Here is a 21072-nt window from a genome sequence, read left to right on the forward strand (position 1 = left end):
AATGCAATCATCACAATTTTTTTGAAAAAAAATCAAACTTTCCAAATTAAAAGAAAACAGCAAAAGATAGGACCATTTCAGAAAGAACATTCTTACAAAATTGTCGGCATCCTATTAAGGATCTCAATTTAAAAAAAAAAAAAAAAATGCACGTAAAATGGCAACTGAAAAGAAATAAAATTATATCTTTGTATTCACTTATTAAAAAATATTTTGAAAAACGACACACACGCTATTAATGTAGATTTTCTCTATACAATTTCGCTAAACAAAAGACATATCTTCTCATTATATGGGACACGATGTACTCTATGTAGATAGATTATAGAGCGAGAGAGAGAGAGAGAGAGAGAGAGAGAGAGAGAGAATTAAAAAACAAAGAGAAAGGGTGAAACATTTCAGATTGCATTAAGTTAATTTTATGAATAGAACAAACTACGTGTCTCGTATGATTGAGAAATTTGTCTCTTCCTCATTACAGCACACCAGCATTATCTAATTGCTTTAGACCAAACCCATCATTAAAATTCTAATAAAATGCGTACGTAGTATCATTCGGAAGTGGGAGGTGATTTTCCAATGCATTCTATTGGTTTAGGTGCAGCTAGCATTTCCCATAAAATGCAGACTTGAGTACGTACCGTTGGAGTATTCTACACCTGGACCTTCAGCTATGAATTCGGTGCTGATATCAGTTGTCCTGACTCTGTTCCTTGCTGCGGAATGTCGATCCCAGCGTAAGTATTATCCTCAAAAGGTTTAATTGAACCTTGCTATGTTATACGCATTTACAAATTGGTGTTAATCAGCTGCATTATATAAGGATCGCAGAGATTTAATCTAAACTCTGTTTAATTGAACTAATCTTTTCCAATAAGCGTAATTTAAAGTGGTTGAAATGTCAGACTGAGATTAACCAGCCGATTCAAATCGAAATGGCAAATTCTTTTGAAAAATAAGTAATTACATGTATATATTTTTTATGACATTAAATATTATTTATTTTATCTCATTTTTGTTTTAATTTCGAATTCGCATCATACAGGTTTCGGAGACATGAGCATTTGTGGTTGTACACTTAAGAATAATACTCCCTGCTATGTCGAGCCAGGAACTGATGGCACTGTCTGTATTGAAATAAGTAAGTAACAAATAATAATAATAATAATAATAATAATAATAATAATAATAATAATAATAATAATAATAATTCTTTTGGGCAATAGGCAGCCTTGGTTAGATAAAATAATTTCATTCTACTGGGAAGAATTTTCTCAAGTAATTTTGAGAAAGCTGAAATTGGGGAAAGTGAACGAAAGTTGTTAATATGGTTCAATTGCATGACGCTGGAAACTAGAATAATAATAGTTTTCTTGAATGAATTCCTTTGCCAAATTGGAAGGAAAACTTAACATTTTTTTCAGGAGTCCAAAATTGCGATAAGATTTGTTTTTTTATAACAAAAGAAGTAAAAAGGAGAAAAATTATATTGACCTGTTAATTCAAAGTTTTCTGAATTAAGAGCCAAGACAGGCCAATTGACGTAGTACCAACGGGGTAATAGGATTAGTAAATTTATTGAAAAAAATTGAAGAGCATCTTCAAGAGGAACAACGTCCCCAGCAAACGCATTACCAAAAATCAGAGAATAGGATGATACTTAGACAAACTGACGCAGATCATCCTTGCACTCAACAAGAGACTACGTCGATAGACACCCGAATCTTCATGAAAACAAATAGCCTTATACAGGAGTATCGGACAAGATGGAAAAGGCGAAAACAGGCCACCCCGAACGAAATACAGGAAACCCGGCGAAATACAGGCCAAACACCTGCCTCCCAAAGACGTACAAGATCCTGACCAGTTGTATAAAGAAGAAGATATCAGACCACTCGGAGAGCCAGAACATCATGGTCGAACAGAAGAAAGGATTCAAGTAAGGAACAATTAATCTTTGATGTCACAAATGCAGAGTAAGCATACAAGAAGCGCCACAACCTATACACTGCCTACACCGATTAATCCCTAGCATTTTTGCTGTTATGGGCTTTGCGCATACATGTAAAATTTTCACTGATTGCGATTAAGACATTATAAAATTGCTGTAAGGCTTTCGACTCCATGTCTCATAGCTAGATAATAGACAACTGAAGAGCTACAAAGTCAATCCGACAGTAGCAAACTTCCCAGAAGCAACCATGGCCAAATTCAGTACTACCATTAAGGTCGAGAATATTACAAGCAGACCGATCCCCATCATGAGAGGAACATTTCAGGGAGATGCCATGAGCTCACAATGATTTGTCTGCGCTGGTAGTTGTATTGTAACCGTCCTTCCAAAACTGGATGGAAAATGATCCGGTTCGAATTCCATCGATGACGGAGGAACTTTTATGACCTTTTTTTCACTCCGTGGATGAGTTAATCGCTCTCAGGCGAGGCGTAGATAGCAAGTTCCCCCGCCAGAAAAAACATAGCGTTTTTCGTTCAGTAAAGCAGGCAAATCAACCAGAAAACACCACATGAAATTTACAGCTACAATACACATGGGTAGTTGAAAGTTATTTTCCAGGTGACGTCAATATAATAGTCTAGATTTAGTTTTAGCCCACTGTGGTTCTGTCCAACAGTCAGTTCGCTGTCACCCTGTTCAGCAACCGCAAAGATAGACAGATATAACCTCAAGGAAGGACGGAAGAAACTGTGCACTCTCTCCTACCTGATGTGATGAATGGCATCATTCTCTAAGCGGTAACCGAGAAACAACTCTAGCAATTACTCCGGTTCACCAAAGATTTCAGCAGGCATATCAGAATATAATTCGGTCTAGACAAATGCAAGACCCATGCAAGACCCACGGGTTGCGTCAGGGGAAAATATATGGCTGAATCTGCCAGCTAAAGACTGACTGATAAAGAGATCGAAGCTATGGCAGGGGAATAGATCTACAAATACCTTGGGATAATGTAGGCTCAGCAGTTGTAGCCCAAGGTGTGCCCGACCGAAAATTACTACCAGATACTCAGAAGCCTGCTCAAAGCAAAGCTGAACGGAGAGAATACGATTAGAACCATATACCTATGCAGTCCAAGTGCTAACATACTCCTTCGGGATCATAGGTTATACTAATGCCGAGCTGCAGGATATCATGGGAAAGCCCTTTTCATTATTTCTTTGAATTTTCGGAGCACTTATATTTTAATCATGAAATATACCACTTGAGCTAATTATGATTCTGTATCTAATTATATTCTGAAAACGAAATGCGCAAAGCATAATCCTTGTGGGTTTAGGTAGTTAACTATATAATATCGGGGCAGATACACCACAGTTAACCCATAAATTTGAACTACGCATGTAGTGTAAAAGGCATCGTTTTAATAGTATCTCATATTGTGGGTGCCTTCACAACACCCTCTGGCATCGCTCATATTGTGGATATAACTTCGCAACTGTGATGGCATATTGCACTTCTAGGGTAGCTGCCCACCCACCGATGAGGGGCCTTAAAACTAGCCTTAAAACGGTCACCAGGGGAGCCTGATATTCACGGAGTTTCGAGAACAGGCAACAACGGTCTTCTCTACTGGGGAAGCGATGCCTCTTCGGGGAATTTATGAGTTTTTGAGTGGTGTGAGTTGAAGGAGTTACTGTCCCTTTCATTCTTATACATCGTTTCTTTTCTTCTTCCACTCCTACTATAAAATTCCCTCTACTTTTTTCTTTTCTAAGTCTAATAGGGAGAAGTGAATAGTAGAGTTATTATCCCACACATATACACTAGTTTCGGAACGATCGTCTGGGTGGTGGTTTCCTCTGAAAATTAATAACAGTAGTCTTCTCTACTAGAGAAGCGTTATTTATTTGATGTAGTGCAATACTAGCTATCTCGTTGTGAAGGCACCCATAATATGAGATTCACTACATATGCAGTTCAAATTTATGGGTTAACTATGATGCATCTACACCGATACTATATATATAGCTGATTATATTCACACGAATGCTGCAGCGCTCCTCAGTATTTAATTTTATACTCACAGTTCCCCACACTTTTCAAAACAGAGGAGGGAATTAGAGATTGTTAGAGTTCGTGTTCGGCCTTTATAAATACCAAATTACTTTATATCAAAATATGGATCATAAAAACCAGTTGTGTGTTTGTTATGCATGAAATTATTATTTTTTTATCACTACATATCACTGTGAAATGACTGAATTATATTCTCGTTTTATGTTATAGTCGCACTCCCTCTCATTAGACTTCCACTCCCAGTAACTGCAGTTTTGAAAATTGGAAACCTAATCTCTGTAAAACTGTCGGTATGCCTTGGTTGCAAATGCACAGTCTCAGGACCGATCCATATTCCTTCCAATTGTTATGTAAGTATTTTATTTGAATTTCCTAAATATACGTAGTGCATTCAAAAAGTTCCCGCAATCGATCGCACGCTGGTGATAATATGATTTGCGCAACGGCCGTAAGGTTTCGTGGGGCGTTGACGTTGAATTTGGTGCGAACGCACGCCAAGTGAGAAACGCCTCGTCCACTTCACTCGTGTTTCACAGCTGAGTGATTGTGGAATGTCGCGGTTTGAACACAGTGCTAATATCAAGTTCTTTAAAGTGCTACAGACACGTGCAAGTATTATATAAAGTTTATGGAGATGATGCTTTGAAGAAAACAGAAAGGAAGCCATTACAAAAAATCCAGTGTATTACTAATCTAAGGTAATCTCATTACTAATCTAATGTAATCTAATTACTAATCTAATCTAATTATTAATCTAATCACTAATCTAATGTAATCTAATTATTAATCTAATCTAATTGCTAATCTAATTTAATTATTAATCTAATCTAATTGCTAATCTAATTTAATTATTAATCTAATCTAATTACTAATCTAATCTAATTATTAGTCTAATCTAATTACTAATATAATTGCAGAATATAACCTTGTACAATATGTAGAATTTCCTACACGGGAAAATTCATCCCTATTTAGATTTTTTTTTCTTTCTTCTTTTTTCAAATTATACGGTTATTATTGTTATTATTAGTGCAGCCATTATCAACCCACTGCAGGATGGAAGCCTCTTTAACAATTCATGCTGAGGGAAATGTACCATAATCTGCCACGCTGGTCCAGTGCGGGTTGGCAGATCGACGGTATTCAGCAGTCAGGGGCTTGAAACCCGGTCTACTCAAAGAGCGTGTGCTACTACACTCCGGCAATGGTATATAAAGTGACTGATACTCTAATTTCGATCATGCAGCTTATATATATATATATATATATATATATATATATATAAAACTTTATGATATACAACATAAAAACGTAAATTATTCTAACTTTCGACTCACTAACTGGACCACTTTGTTAAACAACATTCCTTCAATTGACTGGAACAATTTACAAATAAATTATTCTGTCAATGAAATATTTATGGATTTTTTTTTTTTGTAAAGTTAAAAAACATTTTGTAAAGTTAATTGGAATTAATGTTACTAAAACTAAACTACATTTAGCAGTTTTCCATTTTTCTCCAAAGTAATAGGAAAATAAACAAAAAACAGGTTTCACAGAAACTATAAGAAAACACATTCCAAAAATGTACTTTAATGATTATCAAACTAAAGGAAAGACAAAAATATTACCAAACAAATGCTGCAGAATTCCATTGACTCCAAACGAAAAGTGTGTTAACATCAGGAATCATGTAGTTCTTTTTAAAATATATAAGTTCTCAAAAAATAGAACTACTGCCAAAATCATGTTAATAACCTTAAAAGGCGCATTTAGGGCTAGAGCCTCAAGCTGCGAACAAATTTAGACTATGTATATAAAGTGCTTAGCATCATAATACACAGCCATTTCTGAATAAACAGAAAATTTTTAAGGTGGCATCGTTTTATGTTATATCTTATATTGTGAATACCTTCACAACGAGTTGCCATGATATTGCACTACTTCGAATAAGTAACGCTTCACCTAAGGAGAAGACTAGTGTTACTTATTCTCAGATAGGTACCACCACCCAGACAGCACTGTTTCAGGGCTATTTATGTATGTAATGTGAATATCTACTCGAATATCCACTTGTCCCTATTAGACTTAGAAAAGCAAAAAAGGTAGAGGGAAAGTTATAGTAGGAGTGGAAGAGGAAAAGAAACGGTGTAGAAGAATGAAAGGGACAGTAACTCCTTCAACTCACACCACTCAAAAACTCATCGAATAGGCAACGCTGCCCCAGTGGAGAAGGCTGTTGTTACCTATTCTTGGAAACTCCGGACATCATCAAGCTCCCCCTAGCGGCACCGTTTCAGGGCTATTTGGCCCTTCTTCAGTGGGTGGGTAGGTACCCGAGTGATGCAATGATGGCAAAAACAGTTATGAAGTATAACTCCACAATATGAGAGATGCCTGATGGTGTATGATGTATTTAGACTAAGGCGCATTTAGGGCTAGAGCCTCAAGCTGCGAACAAATTTAGACTATGTATATAAAGTGCTTAGCATCATAATACATAGCCATTTCTGAATAAACAGAAAATTTTTAAGGTGGCATCGTTTTAGGTTATATCTCATATTGTGAATACCTTCACAACGAGTTGCTATGATATTGCACTACTTCGAATAAGTAACGCTTCACCTAAGGAGAAGACTAGTGTTACTTATTCTCAGATACCTATCTGAGAATCATTGCATCACTTGGGTACCTACCCACTCACTGACGAAGGGCCAAATAGCCCTGAAACAGTGCTGTCTGGGTGGTGGTACCTATCTGAGAATAAGTAACACTAGTCTTCTCCTTAGGTGAAGCGTTACTTATTGGAAGTAGTGCAATATCATGGCAACTCGTTGTGAAGGTATTCACAATATGAGATATAACCTAAAACGATGCCACCTTAAAAATTTTCTGTTTATTCAGAAATGGCTGTGTATTATGATGCTAAGCACTTTATATACATAACCTTAAAAGGTAAACGCATTTCTGATCATAAAGATATTGCAGATATTTTTGCAAAACACTTCAAGTACTTCGATGGGAAGATGATTTACCCCTCAGGCTATAATTACCTTAAAAGAAATAAATATAGGAAAAAAAAAAACTATGCAGAATCCGAGCTTTAAGAGAAATTATCACTGGGGAAAAAAGTTGAGTGTACGACCACAAGACCAAGGTGGAATCATCCGAGTGGAACATAAAAATGTCCCCAAGGCCCAAGAAGTCTCGTGCAACAAATTCCAACGCCAAAGTCATGCTGATCGTTGTTTTCGACTATAAGGGTACAGTACATGAAGAATTTGACTAGGACAGAAGTTTTATTGCTCCTTACTACATCGAGAATGTCACATTCGTGTGAGATTGTGAGGCGAAGACGAGTTCTAAAATGAAAAGGGCGATGGCTGTTCAATAGGCTTATAGGTTTGTTAGTAGGCCAATATTCTGTGAGCTGTTGTCCAGTAAGTTCTTGGCCGCGAAAAAAATCAGTCACGTAGCAGCCTCCCTACTCTCCTGACCTTGCAATGTCTGACTTCTGGCTGTTTCCTAAACTGAAAATAGGGTCTCCGGGCCGGCGTTTCGCTACAGTGTATGACATTATAACACCGAAGCGGCCCTACGCAAGTTAACAAAAGGTTTTAAAGAATGTTTAAAATCTTAGGAAGACCGATGGAGCAAGAGTGCAGGTACGCGCAAAAGGAAGGTACTTTGAAAGTAATTAGGTCAGTAAGCTGAACTGTTCGCTGAATAAAATTTTATAATAAAATTCTGGGAACATTTTAATGTACCTAGTATGTACAACAGTAATCGATTCGTAAATAATAATAAACTGAATATATATATATATATATATATATATATTTTTTTTTTTTACTGCTACATCATATGTTTATATTTTCTCATAAAAGACATAAAACTATTGTATTTTTACTACAGGGATTGCAACCAGTAGACGTACAAGTACAACTTCTCGGAATTAGACTTGTGTCAATAGGCTTATATTATGTGATGTGTCCTCCAGTAAGTGGATTCAGTTTTAATAATAATGCTTTGATTTCTTTGAATTTACAAAAATGTATTATTATTTGAAAATTTTTTGTTATATGTTATTTTTTTTATATGTTTGTATTAAAGTCATATCAGGGCCACTCGAGAACAAACGCATCTGGCAGTGTGTAAAAAATGAGCGTAAAATGCAAGTGTTCTCTGGTCGAATAGCCATTTCTTTTGGACGGTAAACCAGACTTTCCGGAGGGAGGAGAGGAACCTTGCTCTCCACCACTGAGACCGACTAATTCAGCCACGGACTGAAAAATACGTTCCTTGTGTCACTGACGGGATTCCATCCCGCGCCTTCTCCAATAACTGTTTTTTTTTTTTTTTTGTTAGTTGTTGGCCCATCGGCTTCTGTGGCCACAATGCACCTCCTGACGTTTTTGCATTTTACTCTGATCCAATCCACTAACTGTGACAGGATAGTTCATCGTATTAGATAAATCGTGTCTGGTTCATATTTTATTAAATATTCATTCATGCTAGAAAGTAGCTCAGCCAGCAAGAAGACCTTCTTACCCGCCAGTGACCGAGCAGTGAGACAGAGTACGGCGTAAATATTTTTCAGTTCCGTGGGAGAACAGAGTAGTAACCACTGTAAGTAAAACTACATTGCACACACCATCATCAAACTCACCATTTAGCTACATAAAGGCTTAGTTCCAGCAATCAATCACTTTCTGGATAAAGGTTAATTTCCGCACATCTATTCTGAAACCTTTCCTAAATTTGAATTTATATCCAAGTGCGTAATCTGAGCAACAGGAAGAATCTCATCATCATTGAGCTTGCTCAAACCATTCAAAACCTTAAACATCTCAATCAAATCAACTCACAAGTGTCTAGTTTGCAGAACTGAAGCCTTTCTTAGTAAAAGCACCCTTTTGTTTACCTTACCAATCTCGTTTCCCTTCACTGTATTTATTCCAGCAGCTCTACATCTTTCCGGAAATGAGGCCTCGAGACCTGTATGCAGTAATCAAGGTGCGGCCTGACCATTGTCTTATGCAAGGGGATAATCAACTCCTTATTCCTGCTAGGAAAATTCCTGTATGTCATTGACAAAACCCCATAAGCTGCTCTGGCAGTCCGTCTGAACTGCTCCGAAAACTTCATATCTGACTGCACGCCTACCGCTAGGTCATTTTCATTCTCCATTAAACTAACTGTAGCACCGCAGAATTTGCATTTGTTAATATAAAACTTCAGTTACCACCACTCCGCCCATCTGCCCAATTTTTGTAGATCCTGTTGAAGCTGCATACCGTCGTTAACAATTTTGCCAACCTTTGTATCATCTCTCCACTTGGACATTAATTCTGTTATACCTTCCTCAATATTATTGACGTGTAAGTTAGTGCAAGTGAATCACTTCTACACGCAGCCAGCTTCTAAGTGACTGGGAATGAATTGACATCATTAGTACATCTCATATTGTGAATACCTTCACGACTTACCATAATATTGCATTACTTCGAATAAGAAACACTTCACCAATGGAGAAGACTACTGTTATTAATTCTCGGCGGATACCACCATTCAGACGGCACCGTTTCGGATCTTGTGGGCCCTCATCGATGGGTGTTCAGGTAAACTTGTGATCCAATGATAACAACCCAGCTGCGAACTATAACTCCACAATATGAGAGATGACTAGTGGTGTGCAAGTAATTAAGTTCATAAAGCACTTAGTTAACAATTACGCAACCAGAGGCTTATAGCTCTAAAAAGTCCTCTATGATCTCAATATAATTGATCATTGCAGAAAACAACAATGGTCCCAAATCTGAGACCTTGATGACTCCACTAATAACTTTACTCCACGACGAGCAGTGTCCATTGATTACCAAGCTCTGTTTTCTCTCACTCATGCATCCTTTTATCCATAGCAGCAACATTACTTTAATGCAAAATTTCTCCAATTTGTATAGCAGCCTTCTATGTGCAATAGTATCAAAAGCTTTCCTGAAATCCAAGTATATGATATCAAAATTATTTTTGTATCCAGTTCCTTTGTGACCACATCGTAGTATACAATCAAATTGATCAGGCAAGATTTCTCCTGAGCAAACCCATACTTCATTTGTAAGTGCAATCTTGTCTAGATGATCCTGCATTGCTTCTTTAACTAATGACCACATTACTTTCCCCGAAAGAGAAGTTAAACTGACAGGTCTATAATCATTTGTGTCACCCCTTGAATTCCCCTTGTGAATTGGGAGGCATTTTTACTTCTCCGGTATCTGGGAACCTCTGGTGAATCCAAGGATGCTCTCATAATTATGGATAAGGCTTTGCTTGCTTCCTTTGCTGCCTCTTTTATTATAACTGGATAGATCCCATCCACCCCGGGTACCTTTCTTATATTTAACATCAACAATGTCTCCTCCACTTTCCTCTCAGTTATTATAAAAGCATTTAGCTCCCTAATAGAATTGATAAACTACTGGCCTCCACTTCTCTAGAGAATTCTTCAAGTGTGAATGTAGTGGCAAAACACATATTCAGTTTGTCAGTTATTTGAGTAGGATCATCAACAGTCGAACAATCAACATCAAGTGGATCAATCTGATTCATTCCCTTTCTTCTAGAGTTTTCATGAGTAAAATAATTCTTTGCATCCTTTGCCAAACATTTCTCGCAATCTGTCTTTACCTGCCTAACCTCCTTTGTGGCTTGATTACAGACTAGCTTAGATCTAACACAGACTTTCGCCTATAATTTATATGCAACCCATGCATTTTTCTTCTCTGCCACGAAGCTCATTAGTTCATATAACATTCATTTAGGCCTAAACCTTAAACCATATTTCTTAGTTGGTATGAAAATCCTAATACCTTCCAAAATTAATTCCTTGAATGCTTTCCCTTTAGAATTAGCTATTGTTGCCGCCATGTCCCACCGTACAGAATTTCAAAACTGTCTGAGACCACCATAGTCATCTTTTCAAAGCAAAAACCCTTCACTTTAACGCTAATGGTAGTTACATCTTTAAGTAAATCCCCTATCAGTACACTCTGATCACTGCCACCTAGTGGTTCTTTTATCTGCAAATTCTTATTGTATAAATAATCACTGCTGATAATGAGATCAAGAGTATTACTCCCTCTGGTTGCCTCCCGCACATGCTGATGTAGAAAACAGCCATCCAGTAAATCCAGAAAAGTCTTGCCAGTGTGTGATTCACCAACCCACAAGTTCCAGTCAATATTTCGGAAGTTAAATTCCCTCATTATAAGACATTATGGTTTACTGGCCCACTGTATTTCTCTATACAGTTGTTTGTTGTACACATTGTACTCCTCAAAATTCAAATTCTCTCTTCCCGATATCCGTATGGCACCACGTCTCTGATATCCCAGCAATATCTGCCTTTGATACCTTGATCAGCATTTCAAATTCATCAAATTTATTTACTATACTCCTAGCATTGGTGTACGTGTAAGTATAAATAATAATAAATAAATATTCATTTATTGCAAATACAGCAAGCCCATCACAGCACATGGCTAGAGGCAGATAATCCGATGCAAAGGAAGCAAAATAAAATACCGTAATCGAATACATAGCAGATTTCATATAAACATTAACAATAAATAGGAATTATACTTATGGATTCAAAAAAAAATTGCAGAACAGCACATTTGGCTTTCAGTTGCAGTTACTGGATTTAAGGCAGGCGGCTTGTGTTTTTTTTCTCTTCATTTTATCGATATATGATTCCTATTGGCTTCAGAGTTGAGTAATCATTTACAATCAATGTCGTGATGATTTAGGAGGTAAAGAAATGCATTGGGGAAAATTCTATCCATTTGTTTGAACCTGGAGAGATTGGTTTTGAATTTTTCGTTTCACGAATTTTCTCTGTAGGGAGCAGCTATTGTCTTGGCCAAGTTTGGTTTGTTTGTTATTGTTTGTTATTTGGTTTTTAGGAGCATTAGCAACTAAGGCCATATTGCTCCGGGAATATGCGGTGGTCATTCCCTTGACCTTTCCGCATTCTCTGTATTTAGTGGTGACGGGCTCGAACCCCGTTCTAATCAAGAAGCGTGTGCTATGCACTGCTGCTCCTTCCCACCTGGCTACGGAGGCGCAACCCAAGTTTGGTGAATCACATGTAGAAGTAATTAACTTTACAAGAAGCATGACTCCAGACACGATAATCATCTGTTGCAGAGGCTTTGTTTTTAAGTTTTCATAAAGCTGTTGTCTGGATATTGTATAGGGAAAACAATATTCTAGGGCAAGGAATTTATTGACGGTTACTTGAGGAGCACCAGACTAGATTTCCAAAGCATAGGACAGAATGGGAAAGATGCATCTTTGAACATGCTTATTGACTGTTTTTTTTTTTTTTTTTTTTTTTTTGTCTTGTATTGCTGCTGTTTCTTTTTTGATTAACCTTTTTGCTTTTAGAATTTCTTGAGCTTCATATAAATAGTGAGCTTTAAATGAGAGATTTTTATCAAAAACAACTCCAAGCGCTTTGTGAGCACAGACATTTGGGATTGTGACATCCATAATTTCTATTTCTATGTGGTTGGGTTGTTTCTGAAGGGAATAAGTAATTTGAGCAGATTTGCTTGCTTTTATATCCAGATCGAGATCTTTCAGATACTCGATGATTTCACAAATTTGTAAATTTGCATCATGGATAACTTTGCGAATATCATCACTGGCTTTGAAGTTTATAAATAACTTTAAATAATCAGCATATGTTAATAGATTTGGACTTTCTTGTAGAAGTGGTTGAAGAGATGCTGAAAATATAGTACTGAAGAGAACGCCTACTTGAGAAATGCCTGTTGAGGTTGTAGCGAGAATATTGTCAGTACTAGTGCGGAAGAAGAGAAATCTGCGAATTAAGGCGATAGAAAATTATCATTGTGTCAACAATAAAATGATTTGTTATTATTTCAAAAGATTTTTTGAGATCTATGTTGTTGAAAGCACCTTTGATGTCTAAGTAAAATACATCGCATTGTGCTTTATCTTGAAAAGCAGTTTGGATGCGCACATGGTGTCAGTTAGGCTAGCTGTTGTGGGGCGCCCTCAAGGACCTATGATTTTTTCAATAATTTTAGTAATTATTGACGAAATAGCAATTGGTCGATAGCCGATATGGTTATTACTGCAAGCCATTTTAGGAATTAGCATAATCCTGAAAGTTTTCCACTGTCTTGGAAGGAATGGCCGGGAAACGCACCTGGAAATGATATGTACTAACGAATCAACGATGTATGTGCCAGGCAATATTATAATAAAACTAGGGATGCCATCAGGACCTTCATTACTATCAAGGCGTAATTGGTTAATTACATGCTGAACTGTATTCTTGTTCACAAGTTGGTAAATTAGCTGGGCTTAACATGTCATGTTGCGCGCTATCTTTTTTTGTCCATAAGAATTGAATTCTTTTAATCTGTTTTGCATACCTTCAGTGCAGATGTCAGAACTACTTGTTAGATGTCCATATTTCATCTTATCCATTAGAAAACTAGATCATACTGTAAGGCAGCTGTTGTTTTTCTGGTATGTGCCATTTTATTGTGCTTTAGCGTGGACATAACAATTTTTCTACGAAAGAAGTGTTTATGAGTTGAAACAATGTTTTGCACTTTTTATATTTTGTGTGTGCTGATGAAGTGCCGTATTTATCCCACTGTCTGTGCCATTTTTGTTTACTTTTAAAGTATGGTTTCCGGTGGGATATGAACCAAGATTTGGAGTGAGAAGATATTCTAACAAGTTTGGATGCCAACACTATTTTCAGTTGATTCAGTTGCCACATTTCTTCTCATTTTATAAGAAGAAAGATGGCGTACTGTATAGGAATATTTTTCAGAGAATCCCATGGGTAGTATTTTAAGAGCTGCAAAAATTTTTCTTTCTGAAGGAATTTAATCGACGATACGATATTCTTCTGATGATTTCCAGTTGGGTGCGAGGATTCCCGCAGCAAATTGTTGCTTATATACATTTGTGGTCAGATTTAAATGTAATATTGCTGCTAAATGTTTCTTGAAGTGGAAAATTAGAGTATACAAGATCAAACGCTTGATTACCTCTTGTAACAGGGACGTTGATTTTTTTTTTAGCTTCTAGAACTAATAATGAGTCGGACAGCAATTTCATTTGAAAATTGTATTTGGGCTGAGAAAGGTTAAATACGCCAATTATAATGATGTTGGTTTGAGGGTTATGAACAGTAGTGATCCAGTTTATTACTTCAATAATTATATCATCAGTTTCTCCAGGCCAAATATAAATATTATAAATTTGAAGCAGAGAATCTTTAACCTGTTTCAGTAGAGCAATTCCTCCAAAGTTGAAGGTACTGGAGTTGTACGTGTTCAAAACATTAATATTGGATTTTAAAATTATTGCTGTACCACCACATCTACGATTAATTCTTGATGGCATGTATGGCGTATAGATGAGATCCTTCGGCAGTAGGAAAACAACCTGTAGATTCCTGTTTCAACTAAACGTTTCAACTAAACGTATAATGTCATGAGATTCTTCAATCAATAAAGAAATAAACGTAGACACGTATACGAGGAGGTATCAAAATGTTCGTACCCTTACCTGGAAATAATAGCCTTAGAAAGGTAAAATTTCACAGGAACTTTATAATCCTTTTCTATGTACTCTCCATGTATAGCAACACATTTCTCCCATCTGTGGATCAGTTGTTTAATTCCTTGATTATAGAAGTCAAATTTTGCCTGAAACCACGATTCCACTTCATTGATGACTTTAGGACACGAATCAAAGCGGCGTATACCCATGTTTTCACATATGTTTAGTCTCCGGATCATACTAGTACATCCAGCACTCGTCATTTGTCACCAACCGATCAAAAAAGTTCTCAATATCCGCATTACACAAATCCATCAGTTGACTAGAACATTGCATTCGATATTGTTTCTGCAAAGGCGTCAGCAATGTTGGAACCCATCGTGCGGATACCTTAGACATGTGCAGATTGTGATGTAAAATGGTCTGCGCGAGTATCACAATGGTACCGTCACCGTTCTCGCCACACCGGGTGAAAAAGGCTCGGGTTCGAATCTAGCTGATGACGCCAGAAATTTAATGGGATTTTTTCACTCCGTGTTGAATTAGTCTGTTTCAGACATAGATAGCAAGGCAACTCGAGTTTTTCGTCCAGCAAAAAAGGCAAATCGACCAGAGAACACACGAAATTTAGAAACATAATACACAGTGCATGGCAGATGAATTTAATTATTCGGGTGGCCTTAAAATAATAGTTAGTCATGTAAAATGCTCTGGGCAGACCAATAACTCATTCCCACTATATTTATGATAAATTAATTGTCACGCGTCTGTCACTCAGCACCAGCTGCTCAACTTTTGCAACCGTCTCACTGTCTGTGGATGTTGATGGCCTTCCTACTCTAGGATCCTCAAACACATTTGTATGACCACACTGGAACTCCCGTTTCCAATTTTTTAAAGTGTTATATTAGCAGTGGTTTTCAATCTTTTTTTAATAACGGCACCCCTAAGTCATTTATTTTATTTTGGGGCATCCCTACTCAATTTTCTGCCGATTCTCTCTCTCTCTCCCTCTCTCTCTCTCTCTCTCTCTCTCTCTATATATATATATATATATATATATATATATATATATATATATATATATATATATAATATTTAAAAAATATATAGAGGTAATAAGTAAACATCAATTATAGATTGCCACAAAATTAAAAAGATACTGTACACCTTTTCATAATGAAATAAACATATATTTAAAAAATAATCATAATAATAAGTTTAAGGAACCTAAACCCAAATTACATCGCACCCCTGGAACGTTGTTGCTGGGCACCCCGGTTGAAATTTAGTTTGTTAGCTACCTGAGCAGGATCATCAACAGTTGACCCATCGATATCAAGTGGACCAATCTGATTCATCCCCTTCCTTCTAGAGTTTACATAAGTAAAGAACTCTTTGCTGTTTTTCTTTGCATCCCTTGCCAAAGATTTCTCGTAATCTGCCTTCGCCTGCCTAACCTCCTTTATAACTTGGTTACAGATCAACTTGTATCTCTCATAGGCTTCTGTGTCATGTGTTAATTTGTATGTATCCCATGCATGTTTCTTCTCTGCCATATGCCTCATCAGTTCATCTGACATCCATTTAGGCCTAAACCTTGAACAATATTTCTTAGTTCTTATGTAAAGCCTAGTAGCTTCCAAGATAAATTCTTTGAATGCTTCCCATTTTGCATTTGCTGTTCGTAACATCATCAGTTGGTCCCACTGTATAGAATTTAAATACTGTCTCAGTCCATCGTAGTCGCCTTTACGGAAGCAATAACCCTTCCCTTTACCCCTAATGGTAGTTACCTCTTTGAGTAAATCCCACTGCAGCACAGCACACTGTGATCACTGCCACCTAGTGGTTCATTTATCTGCAGATTCTTAATGCATGAAGAATCACTGCTGATAATCAAATCAAGAGTATTACCCCCTCTAGTTGCCTCCCGAACATGCTGATGTAGAAAACAATCATCCAATAAATCCACAAAAGCCCTGCTAGTGTGTGAGTGACCAGCCACCAAATTCCAATCAATATCTTGGAAATTAAAATCTCCCATTATAAGACTCTCTGATTTACTGGCCCACTCTATTTCCCTGTACAGTTCCTTATTATACTCATCAGAGTCATTAGGCCTATAGCACACTCCTACTCTCAATTTTGATCTCCCAATGCTTATGTCACACCAAACTGACTCGACACTGCACTGTCCAGCGATGTCCACTGACTTCACTTCCTTGGATTTTACGTATTTCTTAACTAATAGCATAACCCCTCCTCCCTTCTTATCCAGTCTATCCTTTCTGTAGACGTTGTACTCCCCAAATTCCAGTTCTGCATTCTTTATTCTGTCTGACACCACGTCCCTGATATCCCAACAATATCTGCCTTTGATGTTTTGAGCAATACCTCAAATTCATCAAATTTATTTACTAAACTCCTAGCATTGGTGTACATGCAAGTATACATGCACCTATTTCTATTCTTAGCTACCCTAACACAACCCATGTATTTACTTGTACCGTAATAGTAAACAAGAGAAAATATGTCGTTGATGGGAGAGCGCATGGCAAGCGACAGAACTGCAAATTCATATAAATGGAAAAAAAACGACACTTGCAATACAGTTTTACGTGTGTACCGGAGGCCGATGTCCTGAGTTTAACGTCTGAGTGAAGGAGAATCACTGATGAGTTATAAACCATATGGCAGAACCAAGGACTAATTCTGAAAAGAGAACACAGACTTTTGCTTTCTATCCTCCGTTCATACTATGAGCCAAAGGCTTCGGCCATGACTCCAGTTTGGGTTATCTACTTGCTCTGTCCTTATTGGTTGCAACTGGCTGACTCTGATTTTTGCTATTGCGGGGAACCCTGCTCCTCGCAATAACTAAGATCGGCAGACCCGCATCCACGTCACGCTGATTTGTCCAATTTATTTACAATTAAGGGCTCAGCTGGAGTAGGGAACGCTTGCTCTCTCCAAAGTTGTTTTGTTTGCTATCTTCGAGAGTCACCGTTTTTTTTTTTTTTTTTTTTTTTTTTGAAATTTTGTGTGTGCGTATTAAAAGTGTGCATCAGAGAAGAGCACCTCTGTATACTAGTATGAAACGGCTTCTATATACGTATAAATTTACTTTGTTAAACAGTTAAAAGCAGCGACTACTGTATAAATAAATGGAACGTGTTTCAAGAAATTAGATACTAGCATACACGTCATCCATTTGTCTAACGTGTTATAACACGTTAGAGAAATTGGAACCCGTACTGTTTAAGAGGACGGTTGCTGCTAATAACAAACCAAGAAAATTTAAAAATAAAATTTGGCAAATTAAATAAATTTAAAAATTCTAAATTAGTAAGTATTCAGGAACCTACACTCATCCAGGAAACCACAACAACAGTCTAGCATAAGTATGGGGCATCTGTTGCTGGGAACAAGCTAGGGAACTCCCATTGCGCTTTGCATAATTGGCTGATACAGACACACTTAGAAAGAAAAACACAGAAGTAAATTATGTTTGGTAAAGCCACAATGACTACGTCGTCAGAGGTATTGCCTTTGTGGAAATTCCCCAAAACTTTTGAATTCTGTTATGGCTTGTTCACAGCAAAAGAATCGTGGATGCCCCGATGGGAGCGGTCAAGAGAGGCAGCAGCAGAAAATTTAACGTGGGATAATTATGTGCAATTTTGTAAACCTCATTTGATTTTAACACACTTGGTTTAACTTAAATTTTAGTAAACTCTGTTTTTGTTTTGCAGATGCCGACCACTACAGCTGAACCATCCTACACGACCATCCCAACTGAAACTACCACACCACCATGTGAAACCGAACTAAATACCACACCTGAAACACCCTACACGACCACCCCAACCGAAACTACCACACCACCATGCGAAACCGAACTAACTACCACACCTGAAACACCCTACACGACCACCCCAACTGAAACTACCACTCCACCATGCGAAACCGAACCAACTACCACTCCTCAACCACCCTACATTACCACCCCAACTGAAACACCCTATACGACCACTCCAACTGAAACCCCTTACACGACCACGCTAACTGAAACTACCACTCCACCATGCGAAACCGAACCAACTACCACTCCTGAACCACCCTACACGACCACTCCAACTGAAACCCCTTACACAACGACCCCAACTGAAACTACCACTCCACCATGCGAAACCGAACCAACTACCACTCCTGAACCACCCTACACGACGACCCCAACTGAAACACCCTACACGACCACCCCAACTGAAACACCCTACACGACGACCCCAACTGAAACACCCTACACGACGACCCCAACTGAAACACCCTACACGACCATCCCAACTGAAACACCCTACACGACCATCCCAACTGAAACACCCTACACGACCACCCCAACTGAAACCCCTTACACGACCACCCCAACTGAAACACCCTACACGACCACCCCAACTGAAACACCCTACACGACCAACCCAACTGAAACACCCTACACGACCACTCCAACTGAAACCCCTTACACTACCACTCCAACTGAACCACCCTACTACAAATGAACCACCTATTCAATTGAGACAACACCCACTTAAACTACTACTCCAACATAGACTACCGAAACAACCTACACACCTGAACCAACTACCACTGGAGCTTGCGATGAAATCCCCACTACAACTTAATCGCCAACCACTGAAGATAGCACTACTGAATCTCCCACCAACATTACAAATTGCAATGAGGATCCCTCCACTACCACTTAATGGAACCACTGTTTGTGGATGTTTCTCAGCAGATACGATAATAACTGTTAAGCGTAGTGATGGTCAGCAGCGGATCAAGTTTTATGAAGAAAATAGATAATCGAAATTGATTTTGGATTTAAAATGGAGATTTAATTTCAATGCTAAAAGTGAAAGAATAATGAATGAAATTTATATTCCTTTTCTAGTGAAAGAATGTATGTTGAGATAATAAAATAAAACAAGTTTTAAATGTCTAAATAAGCAGAGAAATTATCATTGTATTGTCTCTTCGTTATAGAAGATAAACATTTAGCATAGAGCATTAGAGCTGTGTACATCATTTGTTTGATGCCGATATCCTCTACATAACGTACTGCAAAATAAATGTTTATTATATTTACTAAATACATATAATATTATTAAAGATATTATTAAAATAACAGCATAATATTCTAAACAATGAGCAAGTTGTAAATTTATGAGTGATCGTTAAAGTTTCTTTGTATTTATTTTGACAAAATGAATAAAAAAATAAATAAAATGGATTACGTGATACATATGAGTATAAGACTAGAGTTTGTAAGTTGATTATACAGATCAAGAAATAGGTTCCATCGAAAACTATAAACCTGAACTAGATAGAAGTTTAGACGATGTTTCCAATGATTTTAGGCGCCTCCGTAGCCAGGTGCACAGGAGCAGTAGTGATGGCACACGCTTCTTGATTAAACCAGGGTTCTAGACTGTGACCACCAAATACGGAGGATGCGGAAAGGTCAGGGAATGACCACCGCATATCCGCGGAGCAATATGGCCTTTGTTGCTAATGCTTCTAAAAATCAAAAATAACACCCAATGTTTTTTCCGTGTTCCTCTAGCACGTCTAGGTTCTGTAACAAGACTGATTACATGACCATGATGAGTCTGATTATACCACTCGTATACCTATTGAGGCAATTTAATTAATATAAGTTTTTATTTGTTTAATACATTCATATTTATGTAATTGTTTGAATTCATCTACACTGTGCTGCAACTTTATTAGGTACAACTACCTAGTAGCGCGTTGAGCCAACTTTAGCCTTCAAAACAGCTTGAATGTTCAATCCATCTTGTTCATGGATCGAAAAAAATGCTAAAACCTTTGTGCAGTAATGGAGTACCATGCAGAGATGAGTGTGTCACACAGTTCGTTGAGATTCGATGGAGGTGTAGGTCTGCAGTCAACAGCCCTTTCCAGCTCATCCCAAATATGTTTGTGCACCGGCGCATTATCCTGCTGGAAGTAATTATCTGACTGAGGATAAACTGTCAACATGAACGGATGCACTTAGTCAGCAACGATGTTTAGGTACGATGTGGCATTCAGACGTGAATCTATGGGTATCAATGGACTCAACGTGTGCCAATAAAACACTCCCTACACTATAACACTGCCCCCACCACATTGCGCAGTAGTCTTCAGATATGATGGTTCCATGGATTCATGTTGCTTTCGCCAAATTCTGAGCCTTCCATCAACATGATGCACCAGAACTTCGACTCGTCAGACCAAGCAACTGTTTTACAATCCTCGATAGTCCAGTGCTGGTGTTGCTGTTCCCATAGGAGGGGTGATCTCTTATTCTTCATTAATAACAAAGGTATGCTATGTGGCCGTTGGCTGTTGTAGCCCAT

At 37.7% G+C, this 21072-nt stretch overlaps 1 protein-coding gene across 2 annotated transcripts; it reads left to right on the plus strand.

Moving 5' to 3' along the window:
- Positions 1 to 638: 638 nt before the first annotated feature.
- On the plus strand, positions 639 to 19503 carry LOC150077977 (uncharacterized). 2 transcript variants are annotated; one of them, XM_090384296.1, is made up of 6 exons: positions 639 to 737; positions 1046 to 1141; positions 4247 to 4386; positions 7952 to 8035; positions 18406 to 18592; positions 18770 to 19503. In XM_090384296.1, exons 1-6 carry the CDS (start codon positions 674 to 676, stop codon positions 19207 to 19209), a joined length of 1011 nt encoding a protein of 336 aa, XP_090240422.1. In that variant the 5' UTR covers positions 639 to 673; the 3' UTR covers positions 19210 to 19503. The 2 variants fall into 2 exon arrangements, with proteins under 2 accessions (XP_090240422.1, XP_090240421.1); XM_090384295.1 differs by having other exon boundaries at positions 18406 to 19503.
- Positions 19504 to 21072: the final 1569 nt, after the last annotated feature.

This window comes from Mastigoproctus giganteus, chromosome 11, assembly GCF_048544385.1.
Source record: "Mastigoproctus giganteus isolate SK-2022 chromosome 11, ASM4854438v1, whole genome shotgun sequence".
Classification (NCBI taxonomy): domain Eukaryota; kingdom Metazoa; phylum Arthropoda; class Arachnida; order Uropygi; family Thelyphonidae; genus Mastigoproctus; species Mastigoproctus giganteus.